General features: G+C 35.7%; 2 protein-coding genes, 1 long non-coding RNA gene and 1 pseudogene across 4 annotated transcripts; 3 read left to right on the top strand and 1 right to left on the bottom strand.

Annotated features, from left to right (window-relative positions):
• The first annotated feature begins 5,084 nt into the window (after positions 1-5,084).
• LOC106436236 (dirigent protein 6) lies at positions 5,085-5,844 on the top strand. The gene has a single exon (XM_013877194.3). The coding sequence runs from the start codon at positions 5,137-5,139 to the stop codon at positions 5,698-5,700; it is 564 nt and encodes a 187-aa protein (XP_013732648.2). The 5' UTR covers positions 5,085-5,136; the 3' UTR covers positions 5,701-5,844.
• A 2,976-nt stretch (positions 5,845-8,820) lies between these two features.
• Positions 8,821-10,032, top strand: LOC106436235 (annotated as a pseudogene).
• Positions 10,033-18,267: 8,235 nt separating this feature from the next.
• Positions 18,268-19,166, top strand: LOC125590088 (MLP-like protein 328). Its single transcript, XM_048763066.1, has 2 exons — positions 18,268-18,518; positions 18,671-19,166. The coding sequence occupies exons 1-2, from the start codon at positions 18,332-18,334 to the stop codon at positions 18,937-18,939; spliced, it is 456 nt and encodes a 151-aa protein (XP_048619023.1). The 5' UTR covers positions 18,268-18,331; the 3' UTR covers positions 18,940-19,166.
• Positions 19,094-20,673, bottom strand: LOC106381908. Of its 2 annotated transcripts, XR_007326297.1 has the most exons (4): positions 19,971-20,663; positions 19,800-19,893; positions 19,617-19,702; positions 19,094-19,542 (listed from the first exon to the last, which is right to left on the bottom strand). It is a non-coding gene; the product is annotated as an uncharacterized LOC106381908 (long non-coding RNA). The 2 variants fall into 2 exon arrangements; XR_007326296.1 differs by having other exon boundaries at positions 19,617-19,893; positions 19,971-20,673.
• Between the last annotated feature and the right edge of the window lie 581 nt (positions 20,674-21,254).

Below are 21,254 nucleotides of genomic sequence, written 5' to 3'. Positions count from 1 at the left end.
TGTAGACGAGAATGTACTGATCTGTGATTGTACTCTTGGTGCTCCTTGGAGGCCATAGCTCTCTCTCTCGAGTACACAGAGACAGATTGTCTAGTGTCGTGTTTGTACCGATGCTCCTCTAGCTTCCTGAGAGTGTTTTGCTGACTTATGCCTTGTTTTATCTCCAAGTTTGCTGATTTATCCCTATTCAGAGGGCAAGTGTCCTTCTCGTGGCATAGCGAGTAGCAGATGAAGCAATGCTTCTCTAATTTCTCATATTCCAAGTCCACTGAGATAATTTCTCCTGAGGGAAGTTCAATAGGGAGGCGCATTTCCAACTTTCTTAGTCCATCAACGAGGACTCTGATTCTTCCTCGATCTACATCTTTGTCGGACATGGGTCCCAATTCTTTGGCAATTCCTTCCAGAGACCAGTAATGTAGAGGGATTCCATGGATTCTGATCCAAAATTCTATCATTCTTGCAAAGGAGTTTGAGACTACTGGCTCCCATCTTTGGAGAAGTATCATCCATCTTTTGTAGTGATAGGGTCCTTTACGGAGAACTGCTTGCAGCGCTTCCTCTGATTTGAAGCGAATCTGGAAGAGTTCAGGGCCCAACTCTCTTCCCGTGAGTTCTCCTTCAGCACTCCAGTACTGGGTAAGCCAATCGACTACCCATTGTGTCTTCTGAACCGCTGGATTCGTCACTCTTCCTATCAGCGTGAGCTTGTTCTCCTCGATAAGTGCTGTGTTATCACGGGGCGGGATCCTTACTGGTCTTCGACGGTCCGCTCTGTCTGACTCTGCAGTCCATTTTCCTTTTTCAGATCTTGTGTATCTGTGAGCCATGCTCTCCTAACCTCTGAAGACGGGGAGGAGGTTCCTGGAGTCAACTTGACAAAATATCTTGAGGTCTTGAGATGATGGACGAGTAGTTTCACTATCCTCAACTAGGAGGTAAAGAAGATAAATCCTTAAAGAGCTTGTTGTTCCTGAGGTGTGTGGCTTCAGATTTGAGGAGAGGCTAGAAATTTGCTAGAAACCCTAATCGACAATCCTGCGCGAGGTGAGAAGGAGGGGATTCCACTTGGAACGGGGCAAAGAGGAGTAACAGCCATAACAGGATCTACTGTTCTACCGAAGAAAATCTTTTTCTGATGAGATTAGGTCATCGGAGCCGGTTGTGTGCGGCGGATTTCCTTTGCTTTTAACGGCAGGAGGGGTAGAGATTAGACGATCTTCACTGTAGCGAAGGTGAGAAAGTCATCCTCGGGGAACGTGCCTGAGAGCCTTTTTTTTTGCTAAATTTTTTCTCTTGTTAATCATGTTTTTTTTTTATTAAGAAGTTTTTTAAAAGCAATAAAAGTTACTACAAAAGGTTAGCATTTGTTTCTTATTGGGTTCTTAAATATTATGAAAAAAACCAATGGAAACATATGCAAATTGATTAAAAAATCATCCCTATAAATTAAATGTTATATTTTTGAAAAACGTTATATAAAAAAATATTATCCATTGGTTTTAAATAAGTCGACACAACTGGTGTATAACATAACCTCATAAAATATAATCCATACAACATAAACTAATCAAACATACTTATAACTAAAAATAATAATAGTAATATTAAAAAAAAAAAAAAACAAAAAAAAATAGTTTGCACAAATTTTTAATATATATTGTTAAGTAGAATAGTCATTCGTATATTTCAATGGAAAGCAATATATATAGATAAAAATCTTGAAAAGGGTGATTGTTTTACTAATTAACAATTGATATTAAAAATACAATGCAGCTATTTAGATCAAATTTTGAATAATAATTTAGTTTAATATAATAAATATTTAGTTGTAAACTATTTTCTGTACGCTTTTGTATTCTTTTGTATTATGTTATAAATATCTAAACATCAATCACAAAATTTCGGTGAGAATTTAACAGCTTATTAATTTATAGTCATTTTTTCAAGTTCAACACATAATATATATTGAGTACTAAAAACATAAAAAACCCTAAGATTTGATCATTATATATTATTTATTTCAGTCATATGTTTTATTGGGTTTTAAATATATATATATATATATTATTTATTTTAGCTTATATTTTACTCTTAATTGGGTACTTATGCCGTGGTTATGGAAGTTATTATCATATAATAACTTATGAGGTGCATCTAATATTCAGAAATATTGTGTAATTATTGATTCAGATGTATAGATTAGGACACTCACACCTAAAAAGAATATGAACTCTGCGTTGTATGCATTAAAAATATTGTAAGCAAAGAGAATTCAACGAATTCTCATGCAACCATATCTTTCACCACCTGTGCATCGTTGATTGGTTTATATCAAATTTAAGCTGCCCAACATGTCAAGCTACGATATTTTAATATTATTGTTTTTGGTTTACATGACTAATAATTAACCGACCTAATAATAAATTTTACTCATAAATGTTTACTTAATCTATAATTACAAGTTCTTCTTTTTCCTCACGATACTATTTAGATTCATCCAAATCCATAAAATTACCAAAAATGATGTGATGGCCCCATAAAAGAAATACTTATCAAGACACCATGGTATATTTAGTCTCCAAATACAATAACATATACAAAATTTAACTAATGTGTATATTTTAAAATATGAAAATTTATATTGAATATTTACTCTAACTATTTTCATTATTTTCAAAATATTATCCCGCCCGTAGGGCGGGCCGATCATAGTATGTATATATAGCATTGTTTCAAAAAGAAAAGTATATATAGCATATAATGAATCGGATCAGATATATGTTTCTAAAAATATTAATATTTGTGATTTGCTTCGTTTTCTACGGATATTGTATATTAGTATTTGCTTTGCTTCGTAGAGTTACGGACATCCAGATTTTCTATTCAAATCGAAAATGATAACAAATCGAATCAAAATTTACGGATATTTTGCCTCGTCCTACATACATGTGCACATTGATGTGAACATCTATATAACTAAATATTCACTACAAGTGAGGATTCTAATTCTCTTGGAAACTGGAATATTCTTTTTTTTTTAATGTTTCCTTTCACCATCAACTAAATTCTAATGAAATGGTTTTCTTAATAATTTTTTTTTGTTCAATTATTATCTAGATTTGATTTGATTTTTCATGCATTTAGAAATTATAATATGAAACCATTAGTTCGACATCAGGACTGTATAAAATTCATATAACATGAAACCAAACAAATAATAATAGATTTTGGTTATCATCGAAAAAACCAAAAAATTCAAATATTTTAACCAAATAAACAAAATAAATATTAATTCAGGTAGTTATATTTTAGTAAATTAAAAACCAAAAAATGAACCTAAAACCGAACCGATATCAAGATTAAATAGACCTAGTGTATTTTATCTTAAGAAATAAATAAATTAATAATTTCATCCCGCGCAAGGTGTGAATTATTACCTAGTAGACTTAACGAATAAGAAGTTCTAATCCCGGAGACCAGTATATCTTTTATAAAATGAGTCCAAAATCATATTAAATTAATTTTCTTCAGGAAAGTAGAACTCTCCCAAAAGAAATCAAATTTGCGATCCCTTAATTTAATTTAGGTAATCCTAGAGTTTTAGACACTACGCTAATTCTTTGTAGCTTTAAAATTTAAGTTAGAACTGAAGTTGTTTTTCATGAATCAAAAGCCGTCTACTTTCGACATGAGTCTACTTTTAAATCATTAAGGGGCAAAAGAGCAGTTAGGCAACTAAACCCCTTTGAACTGTTTTAAAGAAAAAATCCTCTTGTTTGACTTTTTGTCATTTATGCTTTTATTTCACGTGTTAGGAAAAGGAGTTAGTGACAATATTATTGACTCTTATTCTAGTTTTTAAAATAAATACGAGAAAATATGATTTCTTAATTGATTGAAAGTTTTATTTTTTGGTATATTGAAATTAATTGATTGGAAGTTTCTCGGATGTTTCTTTTGTATGTTAGTCTTACACCGAAAGTAAAGCAAGAGAGGGAATAATTACTCTCCATGAGATGGCCATGTATTAACTAATTTATCCTGAAACACACAATAATCATATAAAATATGTTAGATATACAAACCTGATCCTTTTCCTGTCCACAATACAAGTTTGGTTCGTGATTTTAAGTAATAAAGAAAATGTTTTCGGTAACAAAAATATTGTTGTTCTTTAGTGTATATACGTATCTAAAATCTGAGATCAATTAGTTTTGTTCCCAAATATGAAATTCTCTTTTAAAAAGCTATCATTCAACCAAACAAGCAATCCATATATAAACGTTAGGTTTTTTTCTCTCTTGATTTTCGCATGTTTGGTATGAGTGGAGTCGTGTTACAGCCCAGCCACAATACTATTGTATGTCGGGTGGAGTTTTCATATCTTTATATTTTCTTATAACTAAATGAATCAAACCATATCCTAATAGGAATGTTCAAGATACTAAGATTAGACTTTAAGATACTACAAAACTGGATTTTGAAAAATAGTAATAGCAAAATTAGAATGCGCAAATAACACAAAAATAAGTTAGTATAAAATATATTGTTATGTGGATTCTAAACCGATAGTTTTGTTTGACTAAACCACTATCTGAATTGTTCAAAAAAAAATTGTTGAAAAAAGCTTGAACGTGCCTAGGTTTGGTGATTTATTTCACAAGTCACCTATACTTTAACCACTGGACCACACATGGGTGATGGGCGTTCGTAAATCGTAATACTAAGGCAATGTTCCTAAATACTTTTTCTTTCAATAACTGTGCTTTTTCAATTTTCGCTTAACGCTTTCTTTTCGTATGTCAATTTATGTCTTATCATCCTCGACTTTATGCTTATAGATTGGACCGAACAGTGATCACCAAACGGTTTAATAGTATTAATCATTAAATCTTTGAAGAAAGTGAAATTAACTTGTCACCAACCCCGATTTTCCTCCTTAGGCTAATTTTGATTTAAAATATAATATGAGAAAACATCAACAACCCGTTTAGAAGACCCATAAAGCTTTTAAAATTATCTCATTTATCCAAATAAATTCTCTTAATTAAATCAAGTGAATAACACTTCTATATAAATGGGGTTTAGGCGATCTTCATTTTACATATCCTCACTACTCGTCTCTAGCTAATTATGGCATCTCTTGCAGAGAAACAACTCCTCAAAGCCCTCTTCTCATTATTTTTATTAGTTCTACTCTTTTCCGATACCGTTTATTCGTCCCGTAAAACATTGGATCAGAGAAAACCATGCAAACATTTCTCTTTCTACTTCCATGACATCCTCTACGATGGCGACAACGTAGCAAACGCAACCTCGGCCGCTATCGTGAGCCCTCCGGGATTAGGAAACTTCAAGTTCGGTAAGTTTGTGATCTTTGATGGCCCCATAACAATGGACAAGAACTATCTCTCTGAACCCGTGGCTCGCGCACAAGGCTTCTATTTCTATGACATGAAGACGGACTTCAACTCGTGGTTTTCCTACACCTTGGTGTTTAACTCGACGGAACACAAAGGCACATTGAACATAATGGGCGCAGACTTGATGATGGAGCCGACAAGAGATTTATCGGTCGTTGGTGGGACTGGTGATTTCTTCATGGCTCGTGGGATCGCCACATTCGTGACGGATCTATTTCAAGGGGCTAGGTATTTCCGTGTTAAGATGGATATTAAACTCTATGAATGTTACTAACTAATTACATCGTTTTTATTTTGAAAACTGTGTGCTGACACAGAGATAACATGTGTTACTATTGATAAGTATGGTTTTTGTTTTTTTTTTGTTCTACAGTTTATTGTATGTTTGTGCTTTATATAATTCATGTTATTCCGATTATAGAAGCCCTAATGAACAAAAGAATGTTTCCAGCAAATTATATAATTTAGAATGAAAGACGAAATTTAACTCGCTTGACTAAAAAAAGAATCGATATATAGTTGAACTTTAGTACTATACAAGAACATTTATAAATAGTAAATAACGTAAGAATTTGTTGATGTGTCGCCGTTGACGGACACTATACTGTATATTGTTTCTTCTAATTGATAAATAGTTGAAAAAGGATACAAAAGCCAACCCCAGTTTTTTTTGGTTGCAGCCCAACAGAATAATTCAGATTAGAAAGAATCAGACTGAACCAGATTAGCAACAGAAGAAGGAAGGTAAGGGGTGAGTTTGACAGTATTTTATATGGTTGCCAATCATCCGCTCCAAAAATGAAGATCGTGAAAGTGTATGAGTGATTTAGTTTTCCCTCAATATAAAAAATCAATAGTTGATAATCATTAGAAGAGGTGTGAAGAAACTGGCATTTGAATTGACATAGTTCAGCACACCGCATAAAGTGACAAAGAAAACAAAGGAATTTAATGGCAAAGAGGAAAATTTCCATTGTCTCTGCTCCTTCCCGCTCCGCCATCGTCTATCCACTCACATGCCTCGCCGTCGCTCTTGCTCCTCTTAGCTCAAGGGAGAAATGCGGATCTGCTCAGCACGAGCTTAGACCCAACAGATCTGGGGGTCTCTCTGTTGTTGCACATCCGCCAAGCTCCGTTGAGTCTCCTCAGGCCTCCGGCGAGCACAACCTGACACCGGTGGGGGCTCAGTCTCCTTCACCCGGCGGCCTTAGTGGACCCTGCACCTCATCCGTCAAAATCTCACTTGTATTGGCCTCATCAAACAGTTGAGCCTCCCTTGATGCTATGGGCTTTAGCTCTTCATCTATGGCCAAGTGTGTTCGGGCCTTACGAGTTTTAACGGTTCACTACCATAGCTCTCTCCTACGAATATTTTCGATGTTCTCACCATCCCGCTCACTGAGCATTTCAACTTTAAAGGCTGTACCGTCGACGACTCGTGTGAAGTCCTATTTCGGAAACCTCTCTGCCCTTAATTGCAACGTTTGGAGATCTAAGCATTTTCAGAGACAGTTTTCAGCTGCTCTCAAAATCCATTGATTGGGTTATTCAACGTCGATTTCGACTTCATCGCGTTTTTTCGAATGCAGGTTCGAAGACTACAAGTGAAGCTTCTCTATGGGTCTCTTCTCTTCGAAGCCATCTCTATCCTTTATGTTTTGTTTTTTCTCGCATTGTTTACTGTTTTGAGTTTCTCTCCGATCGTAACCGTCCATTAGGATTTTAGTTTTTAATATAAATAGTTGTTCAAAAAAAAGAGAAAAATTTCCATAAAGAAAAAAGAAGGGAAAGAGGAGATAATGATTTGAAGAAGTAATCGCATAAATATTTTTTACGAAGGTTAATTCTAGACTGTCTGTTCTCAAAAAAAAAAAAAAAATTCTGAGACTACTGTCTAAAAGTTATTGTACCAAGTTACAATCCCACATCATTTTATATGAAATTCACATTTTTTGCAAAAAAAAAGGAAAATCATCCATAATAGTCATTCATGATCAAAACCAAATCGGAAAACTCGAACTTAGTATCCAATGATCTCATGGTGAATCCTTAATTACTAAATCCTTGTTTCTTGAAACATACATATATTATATATGACACATCAAAATCGTGGAAAAGATATGACCAAGAATTTTTTTTTTACCAACAAAATACAGATTTTAGGTATGACCAATAATTGTTTTTGGCATCAATTGTAAATATCAACTAGGTGGTTTACCCGATTATGCGGGTGTAATCATATTACAAATACTTATTAGTTCATACATTATTTATTCAAATACAAGTATCAAATTATTGTTTATAATTTTAAAACTTTTAAATCAAACATAATATCATTTATATATGACAAAGTATTTCTATCAAAATATTATATACTAAATAATTATCTAATGTAATAATAAAAATATAATTATGCAGTCTAATAATAAAATATTTGAAATCACTATATTCCTTTTTGTTATATAAATTGAAATTTTAATAATAAATAAATAAATAAATATATATATATATATATATATATATATATGAATTTTGTTTGTTTTAAACGTTTTTTCTATTTTAACCAATTTTATCATATAAATCTATAATTTATTATCTAATAAATAAAAGCTTAGTTGCCAATTACACTAAAATAAAATACCAACTGATCTTTTGTGTGGACGTTATATAGTTCTAGGTGTATAGTATACCTATATAAATACACAAGTTTACAAATATTAACTGCAAATTATAAAAAAAAATTAATTATATAATAAGTAACATATATATATATATATATATATATATTATATTTTGCTGGTGGGGGGGAAGTGGTTTACGTGTTACTAGCTAATATATTATGTTGATAACACTTTAAATGATATAATTAGTAATATAAGGGTCAAGAATGGTCTTCACGTGCTATTTATATAAGTTGCGAAAAATCACTTCGCAAATAATAGTATAGATTGCAAATATCATTACGAATAAACCAGAGTTAAGCTTCAAACGAGGGACAACGTTAAAGCAAAAAGACTTTAATAAACTACGAAAACGGTGCTTGAACATCCTCGCAATAGCGTCAATCCTCCACTATCATTATCCATCTGAGCTTTCAACTTAGGCACCACAAGCGATATATATGATCGATACCGGTGACCTTGCGTAACACTTTTAGCTATCTACATCCCTATGATGTTGCCACCAGGACTCACAACTTCCAATAATTTAGATCTCAAAAAATCATGCATTTCTATTGTACTTAAAGACTATACAGATCCCAAATACCCAATGGGAGCACAACTAAAAAAATAACTACACCTTATCCGAACTATTTAATGGACCGCTATGTTATGGATCAAATTCGAATATATATTTTATTTTAGGTTGAAGATGATGTAAAAAATATACTTAAAGAAAAAGGAGAATACACACCATAAGTGTGTATATGGGCATATGATTTATCTTCTAAATGATCACGTGCCAACTACCCATATTTATAGCGAGATAGAAAATTTGGTTACCCATAAACAATAACAATTATGTTGCTCATTAATGTTTATTGAACATTGTCGGTTGAAACAAGAAGAACAGAACCCTATCAAGCGAAGGATCAAAGAACGGTATTATCACATTCACTATATATAAGTCATGGCGACGAGAGGAGTTATACCATCAAAGAAACCAAAAAGGAAAGACGAAGCATAAAAACGAGAGAGAGAAATGGCGACGTCGGGAACATACGTTACGGAGGTTCCTTTAAAAGGGACGGCGGAGAAACACTACAAGAGGTGGAAGAGCGAAAATTTTCTCTTCCCTGATGCCATCGGCCACCACATTCAAAATGTTACCGTTCACGACGGCGAATGGGACTCCCACGGGGTTATCAAGATTTGGAACTACACATTGGGTATTGATTGATTTAACATTTTAATACATACAACACATGTGAGTTGAATTATACACCAGCTACGTGTGTCGCGGTTATGATAGTACTATATACTGCTCAAGTTACAATCCTGATCATGTTGAGAATTTATTGCATCATTTCATATGAATATGACCCAAATATACTAATGAACGCGTGCATATACAGATGGAAAGCAGTAGGTATTTAAGGAGAAGAGAGAAATAGACGATGAGAATAAAACAATGACGGTTAGAGGACTTGAAGGTCATGTAATGGAGCTGTTCAAGGTTTATGACCTCATCGGCCAATTTATTCCCAAGACTGAAGATAGTTGCATATGCAAAATCACTATGGTTTGGGAGAAGCGCAACGATGAAGTCCCCGAACCAAGCAGCTACATGAAACTCCTCAAGAGCATGGTTGTAGACATGGAGGACCACGTCCTCAAAGCTTAATCAACATCATCATTATTATCACCATCACCATCAAAATTATCACTCTCTCGATGTACTTTCAAGGTGTTCTCCATATAATAATGAATAAGTGTGGTCTTTTTTTTTTGTGCTAAATGAATAAGGTGTGGTCTTGTACGCGGAGTTTCATTTCTGTGAAACCGTTTGTTTTTGTAAGGTTGCTTTTTCTCTTGGGCATGTTTTTGTATCGAGTTCCACTTCTATGTAATGATACTTAAGAATAATGCATGTTCTTCATCTTTAATTAATCAATATTATTAATTCAGAATCACTGTTGATATTTACCCTTACTTTTACATGGCATATTACTTAAAATGCCATTGTATTTTCAAAAAATAAATACTCCTCATTAAGGTAGAATGGTAATTTGAGATATGGACTAACAAGTAACTACTAAAATCGCGGGTGGGACCTTTACATATATACATAGACTATTAGACTAAATAATAAAAATATTCATCTGTTTATTGTGCTGTTATTTATTATCGGTTTCTTTCCAAAATATAATGAAACACCAAACCAATAACATCGAATTTCATCTTTATATTGGTATGAAAATTTTAATTTCAACCGACCCCACTCATCAATTTAAACAGCTTGACATGTCAATATTGAATAACTAAATAATTTATTAGAGAATATATCACCAACCTATAATAAGCATCAACAGTTAAATAATTTTATGTACAATTTTGTAAATTCTAAACATAAGTTTAAGTAAGTATTCATACAAAATAACATAGTTCATGGGTTTATAATATATATTTTAAATATAGTATTAAAAATCTATCTTATTAAATTAGAAACATCACAACTTCTTTTAAGTGAATTTTTAAGGTGGACCTCATATTTTAATACACAAAATATATTGGACGATAGAATATAATAAAATTCACTGAGAAATTATGTAATAATTGTTTAAAAAATTTAACTTTATAATTCACAAAAAAAAAATCAAAATACAAGTTTTATAGCAATTTTTGCGTTACAATAAAAAAATACAATCCGCGTTTGCAAATGAATAAAAACCCGCCATGATCTAGTTTACAATTAATTTTTTCATATATATACGCATATCAACTGCCTAGTGGTATTGATTAATTTCGACGACCGTTTTTTGTACGTTAAATCCGATAAGTATATTTTACTGATTAAATGTTTGTTTCGATATCTTATCCCGATATGAGTTGACGAAAATAAAGGGACCGAATACAGGGTCAAACTCTAACGTTTGTAGAAAATTCAATTTAAATGACTCAAAATCAATTTTTAAGCGTTTAAATCAGTTCAAATCAGTTCAAATCAGTTTAAATTAATCTAAACTAGGTGTTTCATCCACAGCATAAACATTTTATAATTATGTATTAATATATACATTACTAAATAAACAATTATAATGATAAATTATATATTTTTTTGAAAATTCTTACTTATTATAATTTTTTGAATTTTTTTATACTATATTCAACATTATTAGATAAATCTTAGAAATCACTTATCTTATCTTTTCAATTATATAAATTAAGAAATTATATTGATTAATATAAATTTGTTATTAAAATATATATTTAGGATAATAACACAACATATATAGGAATTATTATTGATTTTAAAATACTTATTTTTTATTTTTAAATATATTTTTTTTAGGTTTTGGATTATTCTTATTATTATTAATATTAATCACTTATCTTATAAAAACTAAATTCGTTTTTATTTTAGCTAATGTATATATTTAATTCATTAAGGATATAAACAATATTAACTGCTTTTAACTTTTAGCGTGAGATTTTCGTTGCAAAAAATCACTTCGAAAATAATAATATATATTAGTTAATTAAATTGGTCAAGTGAAGTAATATCAAAATGAATTATGACCAATTTAATGGAGTATATCATTGTCACCATCAATTTATCTATAATCAAGTGCTAATCTTTTTATTAACTTTACTTTTACTGTAAATTTCATAAATTTAATTGTTTTTATTTCTTTTTAAAAAATATTACATCCAAGTTAGATTTTTTAATTAAATATTTAATATAAATATAAGATATAATAAGTAACAAATATTTAAATACATAAATTTGTCTAGCTGGTAGTACTCTACTGATTAGTTATTTATTGTTAACGATTCTTTGAACATTGCCAGTATATATTATCGAGTTGGTACTCTTATCGATAAAATCATCCATAACAGTCGATCATGATCAAAACCTAGTTGAAAACTCGAACTTAGTATCCTAATGATCTTATGGTGAATCTATCAACAATTAATTACCCTAATTAACTTGATTGGTAATTCGTTTCTTGAAACATAAACATACATATATTGTAGATGACAAATCAAAATCATTGAAAAGATACGACCAATAATTTGTTTGATATGATCTAAAAAATACTTCATCCGTCCCATAAAGATATATTTTTTAGAAAAATAGTTTGTTTCACAAAGATGTATTTTTTTGTGTTTTCTATGAAAATATTGTAAAGTTCAAGAAAATTAATTGACTTTAAACCGGGGTTCGTGGTCTGGTGGTATAGGAACTTCGGCTGAGGTGCCCGCCATCACGAGTTCGAGCCCCGGCCACAGCGGATTTAACATCCCTTCCGTTGGGGCGCTGGACCTCCTACGGAGGATAGTTGGGAATGTGGTTGCCCAGATACCAGAATTACCCAAAAAAAAAAAAAATTAATTGACTTTATTGAATTAATATTAGTTAAAAGTTATTGAAATTACAGAAAACTGTAGATTTATTATAGTAGTTTAATGTGTTTTTTTAATATGTAAAAAAATAATAAAAAATCTATCTTTGTGGAACGGAGGGATTACTTTATGTAAACAAAGTACATATTTTAGGTATGGCCAATAATTAGATCTCGCTAAATCATGCATTTCTAATTTAAAGACTACAAATCCCAATGCAGCCAACTAAAAAGTTACAACCCAATCTGAAGTCTGAACTATTTAATGCACCGCCATGCTAGGAATTATATTGGATCAAATTCGATCATATATATTTTATATTCTATTTAAGAGTAAATATTGGTTGAAGATATGCAATAACAAATGATCTTTGTAATACCTTTTTGTATATAAACTACACATGCACACTATTGGTCTTTGGTTTTGAATTATAATACGGCAACATTAGTACATATCATTATGCAACCAGATAATGACTGAAAACAATGATGAATCAAATAAATACAAGTATAAATAAACTTGCATATATAAGTCTCTCTATATATATAATTTAATGAAAAGCGTTTTATATATTGCACGTTTTGAAGACGTAATCACTTTCATGTCGTTTATGCTATTTTAGATGCTTTCTTTATGAACGGAATTATATATATATATATATATTAGCAACAAACTGATTTATAAATCTAAACGGGTAGTTCAATACAAAGTCGAGACATGGTTTTGGAGAGCAGACTTCGCAAAGGAGTCCGCTACACAATTGTGTTCGCGACCAATAAAAGAGATAAAAACAAATGAGAAGGATGAAGATAATAGCTTGATATCCATGAGAACTCCAAAAAGCTCCACCGGATATGACTTCGAGTTTATAGCTCTCGCAAGCTCTTGTGAATCGGTTCGAAAACAGACGTTAAGGAGAGATGTGCGCTTAGCTTCCTGCATTGCTTCCCTCATAGCCAGCGCTTCCGCCATGAGAGAAGAGGATATATGATCGATTGCCCGCGAGCCTTCCGAGTAGACGCCATGAGCTGCATTTTTGAAGCACCACCCGAGCCCTGCTTGTAACACCCCCGAACCGTCCTAAGCATAGCTCGACCCACCGGCCAACAATCAAACAAGAACATGACCGACGGACGACCCACACCAAGGGTTGGAGATGAAAGGTCAACCGGCCAGCCAACAATCAAACAAGAACATGACTGACCATCCAACCCAACACCATGGTCCGGAAGCGCTATGTGACAGGTTAGGAAGGATCGGTCAGAGTCAAAAAATTTACTCCACGACCTCGACATGCTCATCCACTAACTCGTCCTGCTGCGTCAAGGCACATGGCTTTGCAACCCGTACCTAGAGTTAGCGTTTTCCGTTAGATCGAGGCCTAAGACTTTTCAACCCGTACTACGACCTAACGTTGTGTTAGACCGGACTAGTCAAATATCATAGTTCTCATGAAACGGATATAAAACAATTACTTTTATTGATTTAAGAAATATTCATGCATTGAATAATTCAAAACTCGGCCCGGCCTAATGCCAAATCGAGTCAACATAACACAATTCACAATACCGTTTACAAAAGGCATGAAAATCTACACCGGCGGTCCTAACGTCCAACACCATGCTATCCAATCATCCTTATCTAAAGCGACCTGCAAAAAGGACAACGGAGTTGGATGAGTAATCTAGTATTACTCAGTGAGCTGGCGGCCTCTACCCGCAACCTAGACTCTAACCCAGACAATCCAAAATAACAATCAATCTAGGTCTAGCATGCAATAAAAGCTAAGGCTAAGCAAACCGTTACTAAGTTAGACTTGGCCTCCTGCCATAATCTAGCTTCAAGTAACAGGAACCTGCATTAAAACAAGTCAACAATCAATCCCTAGTTAACCATATATACGCTTGAGTTCAATACTCATGTAGTGTTAGACACTTAGATTATACAAGAACATGATCGCCCAACCAATGATACCGCATAGCTTTAATATCCACCACCCTTCACAAGCAATCCTTCAAACACATACATGCCAACGTCAGGCCTACACTAACCAAATACACACCAAGCCTAATCCGATACCTAAACCAGACTTAGGACTTAATATCAGAACCTGCAAACAAATCAGTCAACAACCACAACCACAACAATAATAAGATAGTAACTACCAATGACTCGATCTTACTCGTAACACCGTATATCGGTGCTACATTAACTCGAGGGTTCCATAACCCTCTACGACACACTAACACAACACTCTAACCTGGGCCCTGGTGACTTCGTGTTCCTCCTCTCTATCGGCAATATCCTATTTTCCTACCACAAAGGCCAGAAGAAGGAACTTTCAACCGACCGCGGCCCACAGTCATTCGGGTCACCGCGCGACAGTTCACAGTCCTTCGAGTCACTGCCAAATTACACCGTCGTGTAATCACTCAGCCATAGGCCATGATACCGTCTCTCTGAGTCTTCCCGATCCAGCGAATAAGGGGTTTCCTTGAACCCGCTGAATACGAGGCCGAGGAAACACTAGTCAACCCCAAACAAGCCTAGTATGGGCGGGTTACGCACATACTGTCGGCAACACTCACACAACACAAACTCAATCTAGAACCTAACCTAAGGCTAAAGTTCCAGATCCTAACTAGACACTCGACTCTACAAGAGTAACCAACCAGTAATTCGGCCTATATGGCCTAAGACCACTAACACCAACAATTAAACAATAATATCAATACTAAACAACTCAATCAAACCGTTGCTCAGATAGTTCAGCCTCCTGCTATGAAACTATCTTTAAAGATAACGGGAACCTGCACTCAACCATATCAACACACAAGAATATAAAACATGATGCATCCTAGTCCTAGTCCTAATCAAGTTATCAACTCAGTCTTAATTCCATTCATCTCAGCTTAGCCCTTGCTAAAATGAGTTTGGTTCCATAAATAAAATAACCCTAAGGACTCTACCATTCAATAGCGTGATAATTCTAATCTATATGCAGACTCAATCTACCCTAAATTCCATGTGGAATTCAAACAAGCCAACTCATAGTGTTCTAGGCGAGAAGCAACTGGTTGATCGGAGAGGACTTGGCCAAAACCCAATGGACGACTTGAATAGACTGGACTGAACTGATCTCGACTTGGACAGAACCTCGGCTTCACCATGAAGAAACTGATAGGCCTCGACAAGCTGATCTGGACTCAGACATAACCTCCTCTAGCTTCTGGACAGTTCTCCGGACTTCCCGGCGGAGTATCGAGCAGAACTTCGACTGATCTGAACCCGTAGAACTGAACTAACTCCGGACAGCATCTCCACTTGATCATCAAAGGAACTGAGTGGCCTGGACGAATTCAGTTGGACAAAAACATCCCTAGGCACTGACTCGAAATCAGTAGAGAACTGACCTCGCAATCTCTCTAAAATTCTCGAAATAGATCGGAAACTCTTGCTTTCTTTTTCTATTTTTTCTCACGTTTTTAAGGTGGTTTGGACAGGTCTGGATGTGATGAAATAAGCTGGGTTCGTGGGCTATTTATAGAAGACACCAACCAATCAGCTTCAGGTTGGTGGCAGCCCGTGTGTCGCTTCGCATGGCACCGGACGCATGTGCGACGGCACCTCGTGCTCCACATGGCTGGCTGCATGTCCAGGACACATGCAGGACGCCACCACTCCTCCCAGATGTCAGGATGCATGACTAGAACTCATGCAATGCGCCACAGCAGCACACACATGTCGATCAGCATGCTTCGGTTGCATGCGCGGAGACACCTCGTGCTTGGTCGATCCACCTCGTGCTTCTACATGTTAGGCTGCATGTACAGCTTCCATGCACGACGACACCTCGAGCTTCTGTAGACACTCAGCTTGTTAGATGGTTGACACCACGTTCTGAACCCATGCAATGAGCCACCTCGAGCTTCTCGGTTCATTCGCTTGATTTCAGTCATTCCGGCAATTTTCTGATCCGCGATTAACTCCAAATATTTTTCTGCTCCCGTTCAGATGAGTTTAATATTTTTAATAAACTCCAATCTGAACTCTGACCTTGGCCGTAAATATTTCTCGATCCTTCGGCTTCATCGAAGACTTGCATAATACCGAAATTTGGGTTTTTGTCTAATTTTGGGTTTTCCCGTCGTGCTTCGATCCCGTCGTGCTTGATTCCCGTCCTGATTAATTCCCGTCCTGCTTCCAATGTCTTCGAAATAATATTCCGCTGTCACGAAGTTCAGCGGAAAACTTCATACTGAAGAAACATCATTCTTCTAAAACATCGAGCTTCTAAACCGTCGTGCTTCCAAGAATGTTATGCTTCTAAAACGTCAGTTTCATCAATCTATAACATCTTCTAACTATGGCCGAGTAGCTTATTCGACTCATAATTCACTCACGATCAATTCTTCGACCACCTCGTGCTTCGAAATTTCCCGATCGATCTTTACCGCCCGCGATTTGACCACCAAGTTGATGTTCGGCCAATCTTCTGTCTCGACCATTCTTATCCCGAAGGGCGGGTTATCACACTGCTCTTCTTGAAACAGACCATGCCGCATCCGTATTGCAGTAGATCACATCAGGGTTGGTAGGGGGTGTCTTATTACCTGTTTGTGTAGGAGAGCTCTTTGTTGTGTTTACCACCTGCGCAAGTAGCCATTCGCGAGCTGCTACCACTGCATTCACTACCATAGATCGCGCCGTAACTGACTTGTTCTCAAACAAAAGCAGGTTTCGTGATGTCCAGATCCCCCAGAGGATCCACGGGGAGAGGTTGCTTGAAATACCCGTTGGCGGTAAGCATCGCAGAGTCGATATGAATGCAAAGCAATCATGGAGTGAGGTGGCTGTGGCGAAGTCCGGTACTGAGTGGAAAGGAGCAAGGTTCCACACTTGTTTTGCGAAAGGGCAAAGGAAGAACAGATGCAGGGCTGTTTCCGGCTGAGTGCAGTGTGGGCAAGAGCCGTCTGTGATAATCCCATGGCCCTGAAGATTAGTTCCCAATGGAAGGGCGCCACGACACAGCTTCCATATGAAAACGGACTTATGTCTATTACCCAAAAACAAATTTGTAAAAGAGGACAGTTTGACCTAAAGTCTAGTTACGAAACAGGAGAAACAAAAAGCTCTTTACATTGGTGTTTTGATGAGGAGATAAGAGAGCTTTTGGTGGTTTGTTTCAGTTTGTTTCGCTCATTCTCAATATTTGGAGCTTAGCCATCTCGAGTTTCTCTAAAATACTAACGAAGCATTCAAACGCAGTTAATTACCAACTTTAAGAAAATGCTGCAGAATGCACCATATGCAAGTGAGAATGATCTGAAAGTTGCACAACAGTTGTGAAACGTAACGAATGAGCACTCTAAAAGGTTTGGATTCCGCTCGAATTCCGTTGGAAGTGGAACTTCATTATAGTCCAACAAGAGGTGAAAAAATTATCAATCTGTGTAGTAAATTTAAATGGTGTCAAAAAGCTACTCAAAGAAAAAGGAGAAGAAATACACACGATAAATGTGTGTATGGGAATGATTGGTTATATATTAAAACAATCCCGTGCCAACTACTACCTACATTGATAATGCGATCGTGAATTTGATTACCCTTGAAAGGTGGTTTCATTTATGTAGCTCATTAATTTCTGTTAAAATAAAAGAACCGAAGATTCTAGCAGGCCCTATCAAATGATGGATTTTTGAAAAATGATTGATCAAAGAGACGGTAGAAACCATGTTTTGACTGTCACATTCACTATATAAATCATGGCGAAGACAAGAGTTATTTCATCAAACAAACCAAAAAAGGAGAGTTGAAGCTTTAAAACAAGAGAGAGAAATGGCGACGTCGGGAACATACGTGACGGAGGTTCCTTTAAAAGGGACCGCGGAGAAACACTACAAGAGGTGGAAGAGCGAGAATCATCTCTTCCCTGATACCATTGGCCACCACATTCAAAATGTTACCGTTCACGAGGGCGAATGGGACTCTCACGGGGGTATCAAGATTTGGAACTACACGTTGGGTATTTATTTACTTATACCTTCTAATTTTCTCAATATACATTTAATATTTTATATATACGACACATCTAAGTTTAAATATACAGCAGCTCATAAGTGTGTCATTGCATATGAACATGACCTAAATTTAATTAATGACCACATGCATATAAAGATGGAAAACAGGAGGTATACAAGGAGAAGAGAGAGATAGACGATGAGAATAAAACAATGACGGCTAGAGGACTTGAAGGTCACGTGATGGAGCATTTCAAGGTTTGTGACATCGTCGTCCAATTTATTCCCAAGACTGAAGATAGTTGCGTCGGAAAAATCACCATGATCTGGGAGAAGCGCAACGATGAAGTCCCCGAACCAAGTAGCTACATGAAACTCGTCAAGAGCATGGTTGCTGAGATGCAGGAGCACGTCCACAAAGCTTAATCAACATCACAATCACAATTACCATCACCATCACCATCAAGTCATCACTATCTCAATTTACTTATTAAGGTGTTTTCAATATAATAATGAATAAGTGTGGTCTTGTACGTGGAGTTCGTTTGGTTCTTGTAAGATGGTCTAAGAGCATGTTCAATGGGGAAACCTCTAATTGGGTTCTTAGTGAATATATAAGTAATAAAAAGTTAAGAACTTTTGTTAAGAAACAATGATTTTGAGTGCTCCAATGGTAGAACCCAATTAAGGATTCTTAAAAAAAAGCATATACAGAGAGAGGACAATAGAAGTAACTCAAACGAGACTATAATAGACTCTCATCAAGGAGAAATATGTATACGTTATATTTGGTCAGAACAAAGCACGTTCCATTCCAAGTCCTCAAGGCTTTGCACCAATCAGAAGAGCCCAGTCCACATCTTGAAACACTTCATATGGATATGTTCCTATATCAACTTCTCTCAACAAGGGGAACACGGAATCCTCCAGCTCCATTGCAACACCTTCGAGGGCTTGGATTGATCTCTCTGATCCAAGAAGTTTCAAAGCAATGGGCTGGTTTGGTCCTAACACTGAACCTGAAGCAAGCTACACAAGGAAAACAATAAGATAAGATCAAATGATTGGTAAGTAAAGTAATCAAATCTAAAGGAAGGACTTACTTTGAAGAGAAGGTGGTTTGAAATCATGCCTGCAGCACCTGAGACTGCGATATTGATCATCTTCTTCCATGATTAAGTCTCCTCCTCTTGTAAACACACACGTTTGGGAACTCAAAATCAAAGAACCAAAGAGTTTTAAAGGTTGAAACTTTACAACTGAAACAGAGAGAAAGTAAAGATTACAGCTTTGAGGTCATAGGTGAGGCAGAACACTCCATAACACTCTTTCTTCGTCTTCACCGACCCATTTTCTTGAACCGCGACAGGTGCTTGGCTACTTTTAACATAAATTCAAAACAAGCATATGATCAGATAAAGGTTGAAACTTTATTTGAAGAGTGTAAAGAGACTTACTTCTGAGAAAACAGAGCAAGAGATTTGGAGATGGAAGTTGTGTGGAGAGGTGGAGGAAGAAGAAGATGGCGAAACTGGTTTGAAAGATGCAACTTGGAGGAGAGGCGAAGCTGAGACGAAGAGCGGAGGAAAGGCGACGTCGTTTTGGGGGTTGAAAGCTCAGACATGGCCATTATTGCACAGACACAAACTGTGAAAGTGAGAAGTTTTACGGAACTATGGAGAGACAGAGAGAGAGAGAGAGCACGCCAAGACAGAGAGGATTAGAGAATCCATAACGGCTCTTTCCTCCTACCTCATTCGAGGAGAGATCCAGGTCCATCATCTAACAATCAATCACGCAATCAATAGACTAGATATGTTCAACGATTGTCGGTCAAACCTACGAGAGAGGTGACGACGCAGAGATCGCCGTGGAGACCACCGACGGCGAAGCGGCCGAAACCCTTGGCGCGGCCGGCTAAAGCTCCGAGGTTGCAATCGACGTCGGCGTATGGTAGTGTGGTCATCGTCGACTTCGGGGAAGAGAGAACACATCCTTCGTCGGGTTGAAGTTTTCTTCACCGACCAAAATTACATCTCCAATGCCCTATCAACACGCGTCCACTAAGAAGCGTGTCTTGAAACGCTTAATTAAGACCTGATTCCTAAATTAATTACCATTTTTCATTTATTTTAATTACTTATTAGCTTAAGAGCCATACTTAAGAGCCCTGAATGAACAAGCTCTAAGTATCGTGTTCTATGTAATGATACGTTAATTAATTTTAAATTTCCCATATATACACATATCTAGTGATGTGTTCCAAAAAAAAAAAACACATATCTAGTGATAGTGGTATTGGTATTGGTTAATTTGGACGAGCATTTCTTTTTGTTAAATTAAATGGGACTAGTAAATTTAATTTACTGAATGAAATCTTATAGCGAGATGATATTCAGAGAGAGAAAATGATACATAAGTCGCAATCACGTATGCATGTATGTTAAACGTGCAATGATTGTAAAAACTATGTGTTGACGACAATAAAGGGCAGTGGCACTATTTGTAGTAGATCATCCATTTTATTTCCACATAGGTTTTGTGCCTAGCCTTCACTTCAATTTGGGTAGCATTAAGCTAGGAACATCCTTAGATTAGTCCTATGAGTTTCTACAAGCCTTTTAAAACTTTTTGGGGGCTTGTACAAGCATTTTGCTTTATCAAGCAATTTTGTTCTCAAGTTGCATTATGTGATGTTCTTGTACTTTTGCTCATTAGATGGTAATGGTATTTACAATTTA

This window comes from Brassica napus, chromosome C7 (assembly GCF_020379485.1).
Source record: "Brassica napus cultivar Da-Ae chromosome C7, Da-Ae, whole genome shotgun sequence".
Lineage (NCBI taxonomy): Eukaryota > Viridiplantae > Streptophyta > Magnoliopsida > Brassicales > Brassicaceae > Brassica > Brassica napus.
The sequence above is the reverse complement of the archived record's forward strand: the minus strand, read 5'-3'. Positions and strand labels throughout refer to the sequence as shown.